Source organism: Apus apus, chromosome 20 (assembly GCF_020740795.1).
Source record: "Apus apus isolate bApuApu2 chromosome 20, bApuApu2.pri.cur, whole genome shotgun sequence".
Classification (NCBI taxonomy): Eukaryota; Metazoa; Chordata; class Aves; order Apodiformes; family Apodidae; genus Apus; species Apus apus.
In genome coordinates this window covers 2,504,487-2,524,551 of record NC_067301.1, presented here as the reverse complement: position 1 = coordinate 2,524,551, position 20,065 = coordinate 2,504,487, and the positions used below count along the sequence as shown (strand labels likewise).

General features: G+C 46.2%; 2 protein-coding genes across 4 annotated transcripts in view; one reads left to right on the top strand and one right to left on the bottom strand.

Moving 5' to 3' along the window:
* Positions 1-53: 53 nt before the first annotated feature.
* On the top strand, positions 54-4,487 carry TAS1R3 (taste 1 receptor member 3). Its single transcript, XM_051637163.1, has 6 exons — positions 54-232; positions 661-961; positions 1,405-2,184; positions 2,360-2,563; positions 2,866-2,986; positions 3,562-4,487. Exons 1-6 carry the CDS (start codon positions 54-56, stop codon positions 4,485-4,487), a joined length of 2,511 nt encoding a protein of 836 aa, XP_051493123.1.
* Positions 4,488-8,416: 3,929 nt separating this feature from the next.
* The window catches only part of DVL1 (dishevelled segment polarity protein 1), a 73,661-nt gene continuing 62,012 nt past the window's right edge, over positions 8,417-20,065 (bottom strand). For 2 of the 3 annotated variants that reach the window (XM_051637164.1, XM_051637165.1), the window contains exons 12-15: positions 18,344-18,475; positions 17,334-17,501; positions 16,645-16,851; positions 8,417-12,980 (exon numbers count right to left, since the gene is read on the bottom strand). In XM_051637164.1, coding sequence (XP_051493124.1) covers positions 12,568-12,980; positions 16,645-16,851; positions 17,334-17,501; positions 18,344-18,475 — 920 coding nt within the window. In that variant the 3' untranslated portion in view covers positions 8,417-12,567. Of the gene's footprint in view, positions 12,981-15,274; positions 15,305-16,644; positions 16,852-17,333; positions 17,502-18,343; positions 18,476-20,065 lie in introns of those variants that run through there. The other variant, XM_051637166.1, reaches the window with a different exon arrangement.

Sequence of the window (20,065 nt, the reverse complement as noted above, 5' to 3'; positions counted from 1 at the left end):
CTCTCCCAGTCACTTGGAGATTTCTTTGAAGCATTTTCCCCAACAGACAAATCATGGTCCCTGCCCTGCTGCTGTGCTGGAGCTTTGGTTACACAGCAGCCCTCAAGCCCACATGCCTGTCAGCTCAGTTTAGAAGGCCAGGGGATTATATCCTAGGAGGCTTGTTCCCTTTTGGGACAGACACCGTAAACCTGACGGCACGATCGGAGCCCAGCTTAGTGGTGTGTGAAAGGTAAGAGCAATGTCAGCTTCACTGGTACTTGTTATCCATCTTCACAGGCCACAGCGGAGGGAACATGCCCAGTGCACTAAGGAAAAGGAAATTACAGGAAGAAGGAATTTGGGGACCACTGGCTTCGTGGCTGAAGTACACAAAGAAAGCAGGAGATGTCCAAGTCTTGACCTCCACAGCTAAACCTACTGGTTTTTATACCTGTTTTTGCCTCCTGTGAAGCACAGAGGATACATCTGCTGACAGACAAGGCTCATTAGAGTGAAAGGTGCTCAGAGCCCCTCCATCCACAGCACAACACATACAACGCCTGGGAAGGGGGATGCTCTGCTGACAGTGCCATCTGACCCAGCAACAGACGAGATGCTACAACGTCAAAGCTGACAGCACCGACCGACCCTGAAATTCCCCATCTCCTTTTACTGCAGGTTGTTTGTGGAGGGGTTAATATGGGCTCTGGGGATGAAGTTTGCCATCGATCAGATCAACAACTCCAGCTCACTTCTCCCAGGGGTGCAGCTGGGCTATGAGATGCACGACACCTGCTTTGAGCCCATGGTGGCCCTGCAGCCCAGCCTGCTGCTCCTGGCGCGCAGCGGCACGCGGGCCCTGCCCGTGCTCTGCAACTCCACCAGCTACCAGCCCCGGATCACTGCTGTCATTGGGCCTCATAAGTCAGGTCTCTGCCTGCTGACAGCCAAACTTTTCAGCTCCTTCTTGATCCCACAGGTAAAGAAACTCTCTGGAGAAGCAGGAATTCTCGTTTCAGCTGGGGGAAGGGTTTGGATCAACAATGCTGTCTATGCTCTGTGTCTTTGAACCAGGGCTGTTAAAGCACAGATTCCAGGCTTTGCTTTAGAAAGTAGCTAATTGCCATTGTCATTAATGATAAAGTGCTGTGATGGTGGACACAAATGGCAGTGGAAGGACATAGCCATTGGGACAGTGCTACCAGAAGCAAGGGACAGGGGCCAGGTTACAGATCTCTTGCTAAACAGACCTATCCCTTTCGATGAGTTCTTTCTTCCCTCTATCCCAACCCAGCATTTTATTTTTTTTTTAAATCTAGTGCACTGAGACTGAGCAGAGAAGGTGGAGAGTGACCTGGACTGTGAACACTCCCCTCAGCTTCACCCTTTGCCTCACTCTCTCTCTCATCCCCTAACCTGCAGGTCAGCTATGCAGCCAGCAGCGAGATGCTCAGCAACACCAAGCTGTACCCGTCCTTCTACCGCACTGTTCCCAGTGACAAGAGCTTGGTGGAAGCTGTGGTCCTGCTCCTGAAGAAGTTTGGATGGAACTGGATTGCCACCATTGGAAGCGATAATGAATATGGCCGAGGAGCCCAAGGGCTCTTCTTAAGCATAGCTGGGAATCACAGCATCTGCATTGCATTCGAGGGGCTGATTCCTGCAGACCTTGCAGACCCCAAAGCCAAAAAACAACTGGAAGATACCATTAAGTTAATTAACAGGACCAAAGTCAATGTCATTGTCCTTTTTGCCTCCAGTCATCCAGCTCAGGCCCTGCTGCAACACAGTGTCAGGATGGGACTGAGCAAGAAAGTCTGGATTGGTACTGAAGCCTGGATACTGTCTGACATAATTGCCTCCATCCCAAATATTCAGAGCATTGGGACAGTCCTAGGCTTTATTATAAAAACAGGCACAGTCCCTGGCTTCCAGCAATATGTTGCCAACCTCTTTACCTCTATTCAGCAGGATAAATTTTGTCAGGAGTCGAGAGAATTCAACCAGCTCATGAACTCAGAGGTGCTGGACACACCCTGTGAAGAGTGTGACCACATCTCCCCGCACCAGGTCTTGTCCACGCTGAGCCACTTCCAGGTACAACCCATCCACATCGCAGTGCACAGCGTGGCCACTGCCCTGCACAGAGCCCTGGGCTGCACCCACCAAGCCTGCCCCAAAGCTCCCATCAGACCTTGGCAGGTCAGTAAAAGTCAGGGGGCCAAAGAGCAATTTTTCATCCCATTGTGTGCACCAGAGCTGCCCACAGCTGGGCAGGGACAACTGATTCTGGCCAGAAATGAACCTACTGCACTATTACCCAGAGCAAGAACATCAATTGTACCAACTTCACTGACAATTTCCTTTTTCTCCTCAGCTGCTGCACTTCATGAACACCCTCCCATTCGAGGTGAATGGCCAAAGTTTCAGGTTTGATCAGTCCCATGGCACAAACACTGGCTACAAGCTTGTATTCTGGTCTTGGAAAAACAATACCCTGACGTATCTGCCTGTTGGAGACTATGAAGAGTCCTTGTACATCAATACATCCCAGATCCAGTTTCACACTGCAGATCAAAAGGTAAAAGGCAGCAGGCCAAAGCAGAAACAATCACAAAATGAAATCAACTTTATCGCCACTTGGTCAGGACTGGTCATTAGGAGCTCTCAGCCTGCATGCTGCTCCTGCAAGACTTGGGTGGGACTCAGGTCTTGCTCCTCTGCAAACATGTAACCCCCTCCACTCTGCAAAGGTAGAAAAGGTATCCCCAGCCCTGCTGGAGGCTCAGCCACAGGCTGGGTCCCAGCACAGCCAACCTGCTCGCTTGGCAATGCAGTTGTTCTCCTGACAGTGCCTGGCTGACACTCCTTCCCTCTGTCTAGGAGCCCACATCTGAGTGCTTCAGAGACTGCAGCCCAGGACAATTCAGACAAATAAAAGGATTCCACCTCTGCTGCTATGACTGTACAGATTGCCCAGAAAACACCTTCTGGAGCTCTAAAGGTGAGGTCTGAGAATTCCATGGCTTTCACTGTCTGTATTATGTCTTTCTACTGGTTGAGGTCACACCAGGTTTGAAGACCTGTTGTGAGCTCTTCCTCCAAGAACCACTGCCAGGGCAGAGGATTCTCCTGCCTTTGTCCCACTGTGCATTGCTCAGTCGTGCTCTACAAATCTTCATGGGGATCTTCATCTGCTGATCCCAAAGGGAATGCATAAGGACAATGTGTTTTATCTCAAGAGATAGGAGAGAGGGGTGTGATGAAATTCTGGCATCATAAGTAGAAAAGAAGCACATAATGAAATTGTGGGCTCTTTTGGAAGCTGGGGAAGGGAAGCACAGCCAAGAAATACATGGATCTTCTCGTGGGAATGTGGAGAAGTAGAGGGGGAAAAAAAAAGATTGAACTATCATAAGCTCTGAAGAGCCAATACACTTAGAGAAGGGGGGAAGCGGGCAAGGCAGCACCCAAACCAGGTCCCCAGCTCCTGCCTGTGGCCCTTCCTCAAGGCCTGCCTGCAGCAGCAGGCAGTGCTCCGCTGCAAGCTGCTCACCAGCTCTGCCTGGTGCTTTGCAGACAGCTCCACCTGCAGCCCCTGCCCGGAGCAGCAGTGGTCCCCTGCCCGCAGCACCCAGTGCCACGACCGCAGCGAGAGATTCCTCTTCTGGAGTGAGCCCCTCAGCGTTGCCTTGCTAACCCTGATGTCCATCACCCTATCCCTCACCTGTCTGACAGCACTGCTCTTTTTCAAGAGCCTCGAGACGCCCCTTGTGCAGGCTTCTGGAGGCAAACTGAGCCTCTTTGCCCTGTTTGCACTCGTGCTGCTGTGTCTCAGCTGCTGCCTCTACATAGGGAAGCCCAGTCACCACCTCTGTATGACCCAGCAGATGGTCTATGCCCTGTGCCTCAACGGTTGCTTCTCCACCTTCTTCATCAAGTCCCTTGAGATCACCCTGATGACCGAGTTCCCTCGCTGTGCTCCCACCTTCTTGCCCTGGCTGACCCAGAGAAGGGCTTGGCTCCTTGTTGCCTTGTGCCTCCTCACCCAGTCCTTGCTCTGTTTCTGCTACCTGCACTTGGGCCCTGACTACCTGCTGTCTGATTACAAGTCACTGCCCACTGAAGTCCTGCTGGTGTGTGACACCAGGTCCTGGTTTGCCTTTACCCTCTTGCATGGCTACAACAGCTGCTTAGCCTTTGTCTCCTTCCTGGGCACCTTCATGGTCCAGACCTCTGGTAGGAAGTACAACATTGCCAGGGGCATCACATTTGCCATCCTCATCTATTTCATCATCTGGATCTTCTTCATTGCTATTTTTGTCACACTCAAGACAGTGCTCAGGTCTGTTACTCAGATTGGTACCATTCTGACAACCACTCTGGGTATCCTGGGAACCTACTATATCCCCAAGTGCTACATCCTCTTGCTGAAGCCTGATCTGAACACAGTGGATTATTTCCAGAACTCCATCAAAGAGGAACCAGAGGAGGATTCTCAATAAACAGAAAATAAACCAGATCCATTGTCACCTGCTCCTCAAAAAAAGCTGGCTGCATTTTAATGAGATAATTCTATTTGTGGTGACTCTATAGCTACACAAACCAGAATCTCAGTAAAAGTGAGATTTGTTTTTAAATAAATTATATTGTTAAAGTTTAGATATTGTAATGGAAGTGTTTCTAGTAATTTCACACTTCTTTCACAATATGAAATTCAGTTTTGAGATGATTGTTGTGAAACACAAAGCAGAACTTCCCAGAGTCAACGTTTACATTTCTGCTCAGTAATGTTTTCTGTGGAGCTTTTTATTTTCTTGGCTACTTTGTCACACAATGTGACAAAAACCATTTTGGTACGTAAGGGCAGCTGTATGCATGATATAAAGAGTATATTGCCCATTCAAATTCCAATTGACTCATTTGTGTTTCATTAACATCTGTGTGCAAAGCACATGGAAATGAAGGCAAGACACACGGAAATGAACAGTGTGTGAATCACACTATAACCAAAGTCATAGCAAAAAGTTCCTCCCCTCCTAAAAATACAGGCAAAAAGCAGCAGAGAGACACAGCAGGGCAGAAGAAATGGGGTGCACAGCTTTGAAACCCTGTTCCAAAGGTTTGTGCCCAAACCACAGCCAGGACAGAATGCTCCAGGGCTGGCAAGTAAACTGGTACAAGTGCAGATAATGCAGAAGCCTCCACACCTGGCAAGGCTACAAAAGGCCTTTCCCTGCTCCTGCTAGGAGAGTATGTTTGTATGGAAACATTTTTTATAGGCCAGGAGGCCAAGTTCAAGTGTTACTCCTGTCTGCTCTTGCCTATGGGGAAATTCCTCTGCCCCCAGGTCCCCTCTGCCAGCTCCACAGCACTGCCAGACCCACCCACCTGCAGTCACAGAGCATGACAAAGCTGACTCTGCAGTCCCAGGGGTCACCCCAAACCTTCAACTCCTTGAAACAGCACCTCAGACCTGCAGACCCCAAGTGCCCTGCAGGCCAAGGCCCTTCCCTCCTCTGTCCCACTGCAGCTGCATTTCATTTCTCCTCTTGCCACTTGAGACTCTTGGGTCCACAAAACCAAAGGACTATAATCCAGGACAAAAGAGGCCAAATGCTGCTACTACCAGTGTGCCTTCTGCCAGCTGCTTTTCAGACACGGAGGGTGGAGAGGTCATGCTGCCACCACCAGCACATTCATGGGTCACACAGCACTCCTCAGCCTGCCCAAGACTGCTCTGCAGAACCTGCTGCTGCTCTGCTTTACTCCTCCAATTTTTCCACATCCTTCCAAGTGTTTAGTGTGCTTCATCAGAGCTAACCTGATGCAGCTGCATGCACAGGTGGCTGCAGAACCACTATTCCTGCCCAACAGAGTCCCAGCAGCACCATTTCCTTTTGGTCTTCAATATTTTCAGACCTAATAAGCAAGTCTGGAACTTTTGGCCCTTAGAAGAATATTGTGGTTTACATTATATTCTTTGTAATACATGTGGATACACATTTATCACACACTTCTGTACTTCCAAAAGGCTAGAGAGAAACCAGCCAGCCCAGAGCAGACACCTATGGCAGAGACCAAGAAAGGAAAGAAGAGTTTCTTGGAGTACACAGTATCACAGCAATGATCATAAGTCCACTTACACACCACAAATGTTGCTACGTGCACTGATGTAATAGGAGGTGGTTAATTAGATGACTGCACTACCAATAATTACCAATAATAGCCAGTAATTACCATTAGATATCAGCCACTTAGTGCCTCTTCCCATCAAGCCAAGTGGCAGCTGCCATTCTGCTGCATATTTTCCCAACAGAGCAGATGCAATAGAGTACAGAGATTTATCTCTTGTCATTCTGCATCATGGAACAACAACCACCACATCTCTCAGTTCAAAAGCAAAGGACACTTTGCTCCAACACTTTTTAAGCAAAGCCATCAACCTTATCCTTTCATAAACCTGGTAAAAGTACAATTGGATGCTAATACAATACTTAAAAAACTGATTTCATGTCACTGAAATTAAGCAGCTATTCAGGAACAAATACTTTCTCAAAGTGAAAACAGAAATATTTTAGTACAGGCTGTTCACAGTGATTTTTTTATCCTTTAAACAATCTTTATACTCCTGCAAAAAATGGCAGAAGAATCAAGGGGCAAACCACAAAAGGTGAAAATGGAAAAACTTCCATATTATTTCACACTGCTACCTAACAGGAGGAAGTAAACAGCAGGTCACACATTTCTTTCCCCACCCACTTTGACAAGAAGCTGTACTGCTCTTTTATTCCCCCCATTAGACTTCAAAGTTTTTCCATCTATCCACTACATGGTATTGGAAGTTAACTCATCAATTCAGCTCAATTAAAGAATTTACAAGTATTCTGATTCTTAAAGAAAGAGCTTTTTGCTGCACTGCATTGCTGTCCCAGACTCCTGTGGCTACCTGCATACAAAATTATCCCAGTGTACTTGAGAAAAAACAGGAAACATCTGACAAAACTACTCCTCAGTGTGATTAAAGATAGCAAAAATCTGACCTGAAGGCTGGAAATCCTTGTTTCTGGAGACTGCAGCAAGCCTTGATGAGCATAATGTTGCACCTGAGAATCTGAGCAGTAAATCCTCACCTCAGTGCTGGGACTTCTTGCAGAGAAGCATCAAGTAACTTTTGATTGTAATTCCAAAAATAGAGAAGGAAAAATCAAATATACACCTTTACTGCTTCTCTTCCTGGCAGCAGAGCTAGAGCCATGATGGACTGATTTTTCTTGTCCTTTAGACAGAAAGGGGAGGGTAGGAGGGGGAGGGAGGAAGGGAAAAGCAGCTGATTAATAGTTCAGCCAGCCCCAGTCACCTGCAGACAATTCATATGGGGTCAGCTGGAATCCATCAGGCCCTGCAGTGAAAGGCTGCAAGACTGTGTCAAAAACTCTGACCGTTTAATATTCACCTAACTGGGAAAATGCTGGCTAGACCATTTTGCACCCTATGTAAACAAATGTGGTTTGAAAGGGAGAATATGGGAAACTCTGCTAGACTTTTTCACAGGCTCTCACATAAACTTGCTGCAGAATTGTGCCACTTATAATTAGTTTCTCCTTAGTGGCTTCTACTTTGTCTCTCCCTTTGCTGCTTGATCTCTACCAGCTAAGAGGGCATCTGCCTCATCAAGCTGGGGCTGTTCATTGTACATGAACCACTCAGACCCTACAGGGAGGCTGGGTGTCCTTCTGTTGCATGACAAATGCTCTCTGGCTTACCAGTTAGTCTGCAAAGTGGTGTCCTAATGATCCTAGCTTGTGGAGCTGGAGCTTGTGAGTCCAGAAAAAGGGAACATTCAAATCAGCAGCTGAATACACTGATGGGTTCTACCAGCAGGTGAATCTCCTGGGTCTGCAGGCAGGACAACTTGCTCCAGCTCATCTCTTTGTAACAGGACATATCCTCCAGCTGTCTTTGACTTCCACAAACTTTCTTCAGCCTCTCCTGTGTATCTACTCCTGCCAAGCTGCAAGAGGGAGAAGCTCAGTAATTAAGAGGTAGGGCAGTTTAGGGGGAAAGCACAACTTTTCCACCCATCTGTTAGTCGTGAGCTTGTAGCTACAGCTGCAGGGCCTTGTGTTTGCAGCCAGATGTCATCAGCTCCCAGGGAAGGCTGGGCCTCTGTGGATGAACCATCTGTAACTTGGGTCAGAGGTGAACATTTACAGGGTTTCTGCCATATTTAGTACTGTGAGCACTTCTGAAGTCCCAAGATATCACAGAACTCCAGCCTGCCTAGCATGAGCTCCTCAGCAGTCCTCCATGGAGAGGACACAACTTCAGGGTGGCAGGGAAAAAATAAAAAGATGAAGATTCAGCTGATATTCCCTCATTCTTCAATGAAAGATAAAGCAGCATTGCAAAGAACTGAAGACATACACTGTGGTTATCACATAAAATTAAAAGCTTTTTAGTGTTTAAAATAGCATTTACACATAAGCAGCTATATATTAACTATACAGACACTTGGGTTTTAATACAGTATCTACAAAAAAGAATTCAATTATGCAATAGACATTTAACAGGAACAGTGCAGTCCATGCTAGTAAGAGGTCACTCTTGGAGTAGAACCAATTCTAGAATAGGTGATAGTCTGGGTTTTCATTATTTAAAATCATGTAACTTTGTTCCTCTACTGTACATAAAATTCTTTACATGTCTTTCTAATCACTGATTAGAATTAATAATTTTAAGTCAATCTTATTACAATCCAGTTAAATGCAAAACAAAAACAATTACATCAACTCATGAGCTGTCGAGTCTCAAGAAGGGACTGCCCATTTGAGCAGAGCAAAAATAACAGCAAAAGTCAACGTCTGTGCATCATTGCTTGCCATCCAATATGCCTTTGGCTAAAGTGTCCAGGGGACTGTTACCTTTGAAAAGGAGATTTATTAACAGGAGGTAAAAGACAACAGCAGTGCTTTTAAGACTATTTGCCAAAACCCTTAACTGCTCCGAATCAATATGCTGGGTGGGTACAGAGCCCCTGCAGATACTGCCTCCTTTGGGTAGGAGACATCATCCCAAACTGCTTTATTACCATTTTCTGTGATCTTCCAAACATCCCTGTTAGTCCCTGTTAAAAGGTGTGGGCAGGTGTGTGTGAATCTGAAGCTCAGCTGCAGAGCACAGGCAGGTAACTGAGGGTGTCACTTCCAGAATAAAAATGTCAACTATTTAAGGCTCCTGTTATGAGGTTGTTTCAATGCCCCATGTAGCAAACCCATAACTTCTCATCATCATTAGAGGCACAGGTCCTGCTCTCTAGAGCCCAGCCAGTGCCAGTTACTTGACATTAAAATCAGATAAACATTTCAGGTGAGAGAAACAAACAGTTTTGCAGGACTCCAGCCTTCATATTTTCTTCCACCTGGCACAGCACCTCCTATTCTGGTTAGCTTCACTGGCATCAGTGGCATTTCCTTCTGCAGGTTCTACCCTACCACATGGGAGAAGCTCACAGTTGGCCCCCAAGGCCCCTTGTTGCACAGACACATGCACAGGCATTGAAAGCCAAGGATGGGATGTGGGAAATCTCCTGTCTTCATTCACCTCTGAAAATGAAGAGCTAGCAAAGTTCCAGGCCTAACTTCCCATTCATTCCAACCAGCCTCTCCACTGCACACTACAAAGTGGGGAAATTCAGCTTTTGCTCTACAGACAGTGGCCATTATGTATTGCACTGGTCACAGAAGGGTCATTTACATTCTTCTCTCTCTGTAGCAGCAGGTTCTCCAAGCTCTACACTATTAACCACCCAGCACAGCTGTCAGTGCCTCCAGAGCACTCATGATTTGCCTGAACTGGATGCCCAGTTGTGGGTGAAGCTAATCCAGGCTGGGTTTAGCAGCTGGATTTCCTCAGCAGACAGACACTTGCCCACGTGGATGTTCTGGACTGTCAGCCTCACTCCAGTTACCCACAAACACACAAGTATATAACACAGTCATTTCAACATAGCAGCAAAGACCAGCAAAGACACAGAACAGTTTCTGCCAACAGCGTTTAACACCAAGACAAAAAAACCCAGCAGGTGTGTAAATGGGAACTCTTGAAAAGACAGGAGGAACATGTTCCTTCCGTGGGTGAAAGCTCAGCCCCCAGCTTTAATCCCTTTTCAAAGTATCTTATGAAAATGACAGTCTTTTGCTCCAGCCCTGCAAGTTCTGCCTTAAGACAAAGTGGGCCAGAAAAATTGTAATATATAAGAGTCCAGAGAAATTAAAATTAATTTAAAAGTAGAACCACTAGTGATTGTCAGTAAAGTCACAGACTCCTTACCAGTGTCTCCTGGAGACGTAGCAGAATTACTTTACCCTGATTTCTTTCATTGCTTTAAATGTCAATCTTCCAAAATACTTTGCTGAGTTGAGTTAGCATCTTTGCTGTGTTCCCAGGAGGAGGAAAGGAAAAAAAGAAAGGATACTCTGCACAGTCAGGCTTTAGGTAGTGCTGTTATTTTGAGCAAGCCATCACCAGCTTTGCATTCTGTGCCAGCCCATCAGATGGATGCACCACTTTCAGAAACATTATGTAGCTCTTCAGGAGACTTTTTTGGGAAAAAAACACCTGTTCAAAGCCAGTTTAGAAGCCCAGGAACTGAAGTACCTAGTCAGTGACACACAGCTTGCTCAATGCCTGGCTCCCTTCTCCAAGTGAGACTTAAGTCTCCAATTGACACAAAATGTTACTCTGCCTTGTGTAAAAGGGATGTGTTTACACACTGACCTGCAGTAAGAAAAGAAGTGAAAAATCTATCAGAATGAACATAAATAATGGACAGTTTGAAGAGCAATTTTTCAGGGTGACAAAGGAAGGTGAAACTACAACGTATATAGTCAGAAAGACATTCTCTTTTGACATTCATGTTGGATATTCACACTACCCACAAGCATGGAACATACCAAAGAGAAGCTTCTTACCAGTGAAGAAAATGCTTATAAACAAAAAAAGAGTGATTTTAAAGCACCTGTCCTAAAACCTGCCAGAAGCAGGTATCTCACAAGGGAGGGTTCTGCTGAGGCATGGCCCCATGGTCAATGCCACCAAGTGACTGCAGCTGAATGCATTTTTCCTATGAAATGAGCCACCCCAACAGAGTGTGGGTGTGCTCTTACCACACCCCCATCTAGATACTTTTATAAAAGCTTCTTAAAGGTCAGTGAAGGTTCCTGACCACACTTTATCAAAGTGTCCATAGCCTTAGAGCAAAAAATACAGTAATGAAATCTTGGGAACAGACAACAGCAGTTGCTTAATTCAAAGCCCCCCAGCAGGAGCCTTAGCATGGGCCTCACTCTGTGTCAGGTAGAGATTCACTCATTGTACCATTTCTGACCTGTTCTCAAAACACCCTCTCACCTCTCTGCTAAAAGCCAGCTCCCACCTGTGTTCAGAACATGTTCCCTTGGGTAACACTGCCACTGGGATTAGACATCTCCAGGTTTCTGTTTAAAAAAAAAAAAAAGAAAAGAAAAAAAGAAAAATAAAAAGATACTGCTCAGAAATTAAAAGTGGAAAAAGAGGTGATCAGAATGTCCAGAGGGAGCCAGGATTTACCTGTGTCTGATGGGGTGGGATAAATATTCCTTCAGAAGGGAAAAGCTGCAGCTACACTAAGGGAAATCACATAGCAGGAACTGTCCTATTTCTGTGGAAACAACTTTTAAAACCTATAAGGAAGTGTGCACTATAGCCAGAACAGGCAGAGCTGTCAGCAGGGGTGTGACTGAAAAGCCCAGGAGCAGACTGCAGCTACAAAGTCACTACCATGATACTACATGAAGTAACAAGCTCTGCACAACGAACACACTCAGTAGCAAGGCTCCACCACTCCCTTGCTAGAATAATATCTAAAAATAAAATATAAAGATTGACTTGTACTCCCTACTGAGCAGAAGAAGGTAGCTGCAACTTTGCCTTCAGATAGGAATTGGGTTGAGCCTGCTCCTTGCCAAGCAGGTGTTGTCTGTCCGCTGGTGCTGCCATGCTGGTTGATGCATCCAAGACACAGCAGTAAAGGGCAGTATCACAGATACCAGCCAGTGCTCCTTTTTTTCCTTCTAAGAGAAAAAGCAGGGGAAAATAAAAGTGCTACTATGCATTACTGGAACTTTAGAAGTCATGTGAAAGAATAGTCCTTGAATCAGCCCAAAAGATACACTAATTGCAGTGAAGTAGGTGCCACAATCACCGAAGCTCATTAAGATGTGAAGATACACCAGCCATTCACAATCAAAAACAAGAAGGGGGCGGGGGTGGGGGGGAAAGGATGAAGAAAAGATGCCATCAATTTGCTGATATTTAACAGTCCCAGGAGATTATATGTTTTGGGTTGGTTTTTGTGGGAGAGGTTTGCTGGGTTTTTGTGTGTTTTTTTGTTTTGTTGATTTCTCTGCCAACACAATCGCAAACCAGAGAGGCGTGACATGCAAGACAGCCGAAAGTTTCTTCCATTAAGTGTTCGACAATGACCACGTTGCCCAAAACAACCCCCCGCCCTCCCCCAAGCAAGAGTCTGAAGGCACTTTCCTCTCACATGATGTCGACAAAGAATTCACAAGGGTTGCCCATAGCCTTCTGGAAGGACTGCCGGCTCCCCGTCAGCTCCGGCGGAACAGAGCTCAGTTCCCTCACGGGGGGTCCTCCCGGGGGTCCGCTCGTCCCGTAGACTTTGGAGCCCAGCTTGGGGAGACTGTAGAGGGGTGGGACTCCTGGGGGACCGTAGGAATGGTGGCTGTGGTGGCTCCTCTCGCTGTGGGTGGCAGAGACGTGGCTGCGGTGGCTGAGCTGGCTGAGGGGCCGGTCCCGCCGCACGAGGCTGGCGCCGCTGCGGGCCGTGTGGTCGGACTCGCTGCCGCTGCCGGCCGACTTGCGCTCCTTCTCCCTGCCCGCCGCCCTCCTGCTGTTCTCGCTGGTGCTTCGGTTCGAGCCGCTGCTTTTGCTTCCTAAAGGCACCCCCGAGGTGGAAAGGACACACAGGAAAAGCAGAGTTAGGGGCTCCCGCGTCAGCTGCTAACCCAAATCCACCCAGCTGGCAATGAGCGCCCGAATGGCAGCAACGGGGACCTGAGCGGGCCGTGCTGGTGGTGGCCTGTGGGATGGAGCAGTGACAATGGGCAGGACAAAAGTGACAAGGCTGTGCCATGCACAGGGACACGTAGACACCTTAGAGCTTGCGCAGTGAAAGCAGCAGCTGGTCTGGATCTGTGTCTGGGTGCCAACTCTAGCAAACGAGGCCCGTCTAAGTGTAACTGTCTCTGTCCCAGCAATCTTCACAAAGATTGCCCTTCTCTGTCACCCCCGGGCACACTGGGCACACTGACACCCAGGACCAAATCACCCAAGGCTATCTGATGTCTTTTTTGTTGGCTTCAGTGGGTAGATTCTTTTAAAACTCATCACTACGGGGTTCTGTTGTTGGATGATTCTTCAAGAACTGTTGAGCTGCTCTAGGATGAACCAGTAACAAGCAGGATGTCCCCAAGTCAACTTGGAAAAACAAAGGGCTGCTGCTGAGTGAGCTGAGCTGCTGCTACACAGAAGGCTTCCTAAACTTAGGGAGTGATTTTACATGAAAGCTGAAGGTCTTGCTCTGTTACCATGAGACCTAGGCTAAGATGATGTCAGGAGACATTTCCAAGCTAATTATTATTCTTAAAACCTCAATGAACCCACAGAATATTTCATTAACTTGAGGCCATCTTAGTGCAAGATTGTCTTCCCAAAAAGGATCCCCAGCCAGCAGAACTGGGGACCAGCTTTTGAATCTGAATGAACCTAAAAAGGGAAAACCAGAATGATTTCTGAGCTGTTTCCTTCTTGAACTACAGATGACCACGGCCTTCTTTCTGCTCCAGCTGATGTTCAGAGCAGACAGGGGACAGGAAAACCAGTGTGGTGTGTGTGGTGGAAAGGTGGGAATTCCCCTGCAGAGTGCAAGAAAAGCTGGGGATGGATGGAATACACAAGATACAAAACCACTGGACTTGAAGTTAGTATTCCGAGCCTGGGACTCCAAAGTGGTGTTTGCTGACTGTCATCCCTACCAGCTCTGCCCTGGGAAAACCACTGTCCTACTTTGTGCCTCTCTTAATGGAGACATTAACTTGGGTTCTGCTGCCTCCACCAACAACTACAAAGATTCCTCAACGTGAACCTTTTGAAGAGGTAAGGTGTTTGTTCCCTATGCTCCAACTTCAAATGTTTCACAGCAGTCTTGTAAAGACAAATAAGAGAGGAGAAAAGACTTGGTAGCAGGTTGACTGTTACAGCCTTTGCTCCAAAGAACAAGATACTCTCTCTCTGTAAGCACTCCAGTGTGGCACATGGTTCACAGTGGAAGAAAACTGCTATTTTATTTTAACCTTTTCACAGCTAATAAGCCTCTGCTCTATCTCCTGATGCATTCTGCTGCCACCCACCCAGATGCTGCAAACTAAAGGCATGTGCTAATGATCTTGAGAGCTCTCCAAAAGCAGTAGGACTGAGACTGCCTTGTGGCAATCCATCATGTCTCCAGTCTTCAGTATATCAGGAGTAGCAGCTCTACCTGATCTGCCAAGACTCCAAGAAGCCAAGTGGTTAATGCAGACTTCTCATCTCAGAGGAACCTGGCTTCCTGCAGCTGCCCTCCAAGCTGATTAAGTGGCAGAAAGAAAACAGAGGAACTATCTACCTTTCCAGCAGTCCATCTAAGAAAGCTCAGCAGCATGGCTGTTCTCCTCTGCTCATGCTGAGGTTCACTCTCTCCCTGACATACCTTTAAACCCTGTCATGGAACAATCAGAAAGTCCTTCTAAGCCTTGACTTTAAATACAATTTAACAAGTGTCACCCTCTGGGCAGGTAGGGACTGTCTTGGGAGTGTTTGTTTCCATCTAAGGCCAACTCTAAAAACAAGTGTCATAAAATGGATGTAAAGAATCTGCATTCCAAGTGCCTACACCACCTGCACTCACAGCATTGCCACAACAGTGTTTTCCCATCCTGGTGCCACCCCTCTGCAGCTGCTGCAGTGCAGTCACCCAGGGGCCAGGCTGATGTGCTAATGCCACACTGCTGGACTACTGAGCATTGAGACAGGTTGAGGGTCCAAGACAATTCAAAAGAAAAAAAGAAAAAATGGGAAAAAAAAAGAAAAAATACAGCTAAACATTTGGGTCACAAGAGTCTAAATGATCATGCTGTGAATTCATTATTATTATGGAGGCATTTGAAGCTTACCAATCCCCTAGAGTCAGCCATTCCTCTATGAATCCTTCAGTCTAATGCTTGCTCAGAACAAAACAAGGGAATAACAGTTACAAAACAAGAAACAACACGTAAGTGTAGTTTCCAAGAACAAGGCAAGTGTTGAAACCCTTCAAAATCAAACACCTTGGCACCTTTCAGGCTTTCTTTACCACTAGCACAGGTCGCATGGATAAAATACCATCCCTTTCCCATTCCAGCAGCAGAGATCTAATATTCTACTGCCCACAGAACCAGCTGCCAAAAAAAATAATCACATTCTTTCCAGTACAATCAGCTTGCAGTTCTAAAGCCTCTGGATACCAATTGTGAGCTTCCTCACACACACTTATTTGGAGATGAGGTGGGAAGCAGTAGTGCTAAAATGTTATGAGCAAAGTTCCTGTTAGGAAATTCTTTTTTGCAAAATCTAACTGGCTGTGGTAAACGGGAAGAAGTTACTTCCAAGACACTGGATAATCACCACAAAAAGACAGAGAAACCTCACCCTTTCTTTACTGGCAGCATTTCCAAAAGCAAAACTCACTCTGGAAATGATTAAAAAACTTAAATCTGTACAGCCAAAGAAATAGGTAATTTTAATTTACCAAGGTTTAAAGATGAACCCCAGAATTATCTTAGGGCAGGAAAGGAGGAGGTCAGATTTTTAATCCATGCAGTATTGTCTTTTTTTGCCCCTGTTCTAGATTACAGAAGAGACTCTCCTCCCTGTGAACAGTGTTTCAGCCCTGCAAACCATCTGGCTGGCCACCTCATGCTTGTCTCACAAGAGCAAAGAGGGATTTTCCTTTTGTACTGAGTACTGGAGTGAAAGCCAAGAGCACCTTGGTTCTAATCCCTGCTCCATCAGCAACAAAATGGCCTGATTTCTCACGCTATCAAGCAACTGCAGCCCCACTGCTGGCAACAGCTCTGACCTCTAAACAGGGGGGCAATAGTTTATCTGTTTTAACAGGGTGGACAATTGAGTTAGTCATGTTGGCCTGATCAACATTATCTAAGCAGCAGTTTACCAAGTGGTGTTGGAGGAAAAGTACAGCTGCCCACACCACCGTGGACATGACAAACAGCTTGGCTCCAGCTCCCCACTGGCATTTTGCAGAGGGTGCAGAACTACAGCCTAACGATCACCAGCAGAGCTGCTGTTCTGCTCTGCTGCTGGTGTTCCAGCACCACTGGCAGTTTCCATACAGAGCTGAAAAGCTAACCCACTCCATCCCACACACAAACAGGTGGCACCAAATCCATGCAGGAAGCATACAAAACCACAGGACAGGAGCACAGACAGTAGGAGGGAACTCAAGCAAATGGTCAGGGACAATGACAGCTGTGGGAATAAATACCAGCTGAACCATCTTACCTTCACTTTGCTGGCTCCCTGCACTGCCACTACCATAGCTAAAGCCTGGGTCTTGGTATGCTGGTGGAAAACACGGAGGGGGCAGAGGATACTGATATGGGTATCCTTGGCCTAAGGGCCATGGAGCAGCAGGATGTGGAAGTGGAGCAAGGGTGTCCTGATCTGAGGCTCCGCTAGAACCATTGTTAAGATTCAGTGCAGCCATATCTGGAAAAGAGAGAAAAAGTGAGGACTGTGTTCTTACCCAGCAGCTGGTTCCTGCATTTCAGTAACAGCTGACACAGCACCTCATGTGGGGAAGGACTGGAGGGACTCAGCCTCCAGAGTTCTCTCAAAAACATCACACATGAGGGCAGACATCAGAATTTACCACTGAGCACCAATGTACCCGACAAGCAGGAAGTCTGGTGGCATCACCAGAAATCACAGAATCATAGTGTTCAAGAAATCAATCCTGCTTTCTTGAGCCTCAGTGTAGTGCCCTATTTGATGAGTTCATCCTTCTCTCCCAAGTGGTCTAATTGCTTGGTCTGACAGGAATTGTCAACCCCTTGTCATGCAACTTCAGAATAATGTCCCATCCTGAAACACCCACTTGTGAAATCCTACAGGACACCCCTCTGTGCACTCTGGGAGCACAGGAGAGACAACACCCATGGAGCTCAGTCCTTCCCAGAGGGAGAACTTACTGCCACAGAGGTCTCCAAAGACATAATAGCACTGCTCTGAGAAGGTGATCTTGTTCACTGTGTGCCTGAGGTAGCCATGTTTTAACATGCTGCTGGCGTACTTCCTTGCCTCCCGCCGGTCTTTGAAGCCTTCCACGTGTGTGTAAAGCCAGTCAACCACATCTGCTCCTGAAATGAAAACAGGAAAAGGAGACACGGGATCATCTGAGCCAAACTGATCTCTTCTGGTTTTTTAATCTCCATTTTTTCATCACACAGCCCAGCAGGATTCCTGTGCCAGGTACTGAACAGCAACACGAGCATGTACCAATCTTGCTGTGAAGAGCTTAAAATGTTCTGTTCACAACTCAGCCCAACTGCTAAATTAGTTATCACCAAACATCAATAAAGAAAGCAATGAATTATCTTCCATCCAGTTGAATGTTATGGTTACACTTTCCAACCCCTTCTGAGTTGCAGTAATGAAAATGACATGGATTTACAGAAGAGAAGAGACTGGGTGAGTCACCTTCCTCTAAAGACAGATGTTACACTGTCAAAAAACCTGAGTTCCAATCCTCTTCTCAGCAAATACAACTCAACCTAGATTGACTAAGTGTTAGTGCAGTTCAGGTCACAGGACAGTCAGAATCAAAGGCAGACTAGTTGTGGTAATTTTTAATGTAATTAAGAGTCTTTCTTAAGGTTGTGTGGCTGTCGAACTTGAATTACAAGGATTCTTGCTCTGCTGAAGCAGATTCTAGACCCATAACCAGTTACATAGAAAACCCGAGGTACAACAAGCAAGGGTTAAGGACCAGCTGTGTGTGGGCATGAGAACCCTGCAGTATTTTTGGCTGTCCAGCCTCAAACAAGAGCTAATAATTACTTCCTGTCAGTTATTCACAAATACCAAGTCAAGAGGTCACAGACAGGACAAAAAATAGTTCATACACAGAGTTTCTTCAGCTCATTTCCAAAAAAAAAAAATTGTTGTTTTTTTCTCTCCAGCATTTCTTTGATCTGCTTACCTATCACTGCATTGGAGATGGTAATTTTTAACCACATCCTGTCCCGAATTTCAAGGCCTGAGTCTGGCAGCTGCATAACCTTGACAATAGTAGCCATGTCACTCTTCACAGTTAAGGGAGATTCTTCTAATTCTAAAAGGAAGAAAGGTTACATGCTTCTTTGAAATGAACAGAGTCTGGAAAGAACTTCTCAGCTCCCAGTTTGGATTAAACATTTCAAGGCTTTACCAACAGATGCAAAAAAAGACACAAAGGTTCCCAAATGCACCCTCATCAGTGGCATAAATGACAGCATTTGTACCAACTCTTCAGAGACTGGGTTCAGTGCAACCAGTTTAGTCACTGAGGTGCTGAGTCCCTTCACAAACCAGCTCTAATCAGCACTCCATTCTTCCAATCCACACTGCCTTGGGAGTTGCAGGAAAGGAAACCCAAGGAGCTCTGTGACCACCACTTTCCATTTCAATTTGCCACCAACAGCCCCCACTCACCCAAGAGTTCAGGGCCCTCTTTGCAAAACTCTGCAGGACAAGGTTTTTTGGCTTGTTCTTACACTTTTGGTTTAATTGTCAGGAGTAATACCCATCTGCATAGAGAAAGGTGATGACCATGTCTCAATGTCCATCTGGCTTTTTAAGATTTGGACATCAGCATCACTGGGGAGAATTGAAATTAGAAAAGAAAGCTTCCATCATCAGGATAAAGGCTATTGGTTTCCTTCAGAATACAGACTGCCCAGGATGCCAGTGATGGCAGCAATTACCAGGTAACAACTCACTTAACCCAGCATTATTTTGCCCTGCATCTTCTTTGCAGAACACTTCAAACAATGCTGCTCCCAAAGGCCCAGCAGCTGTCATGGCCCCATATTCCACAACCTCTTATGGGCAGAGCTGCCTCACCAGAGGCTTCATACTTTCCTCAATTTTTATAATAAAATGGTAACAGGGTTGAGATTCACCCTGAGATTCACCCAGTTTTCCTTCCTGCTCCCATCTTCTCAGCCTTAGACAACTCATGTTGAGCATCTGTGTCCTGTGTTTTTAGTTCAGACACTTCCCCAGCAGGAATTCAGAACCCCCTCCCCTCCCTTCTCCCATTTCACCCACCTTTCCAAAGCACAAGGGAACCAATTTTGTCCTTTTCCAGCAATCCAAAATTTTGATAAAAGGTACAACAAGCACGTAACAATGACAACTGAAAATGCTTCTTTCCATACATGCACTGCTAATATGCATGACAATATCCCAGACCATCTGTGCATGCGGTTGCAATACTTAACAAAGTTTGTATAAACACTAAAATTCTGCTTTTGCTTTAAGTTAGTTTGGTTAGTGGCAAAAAGCAATGTGTTTGTTTGGGGGAGAATAAAAAACAACCAACCAATATTCAAGTAAAGTACATGGGGAGCAAGAAATTGCATTTTCTTGGAGACCTGTGATCTGCATGTGAAGAACAACACTGCCCAAATGACCATCAGTATTTTCTAAGTCTGCCAGCTACTCTACAAATATGAAAAATTCTCAGATGCATCTGAAATGCACCCACTTTGGTCTGAACTCAGTCAACTGTGGCCTGGCTACCTGACCACCTGCACAGGTATGTGGAAATGTGAAGAATGGCACAGACAGTAACTCCTTCCTGAGGAACCAGAGTTACCACAAAGCTTCTTCTCAGGGTTTTGGTTATTGGTTTTGAGTGGCATCTTTTCCCATTAGCAGA

Coding starts and splice junctions, on each gene's coding strand:
- TAS1R3 (XM_051637163.1), top strand. CDS start 54: ATGGTCCCTGCCCTGCTGCTGTGCTGGAGCTTTGGTTACACAGCAGCC. Junction 962..1,404: donor GCTCCTTCTTGATCCCACAG/GTAAAGAAACTC, acceptor CCTAACCTGCAG/GTCAGCTATGCAGCCAGCAG. Junction 2,185..2,359: donor CTCCCATCAGACCTTGGCAG/GTCAGTAAAAGT, acceptor TTTTCTCCTCAG/CTGCTGCACTTCATGAACAC.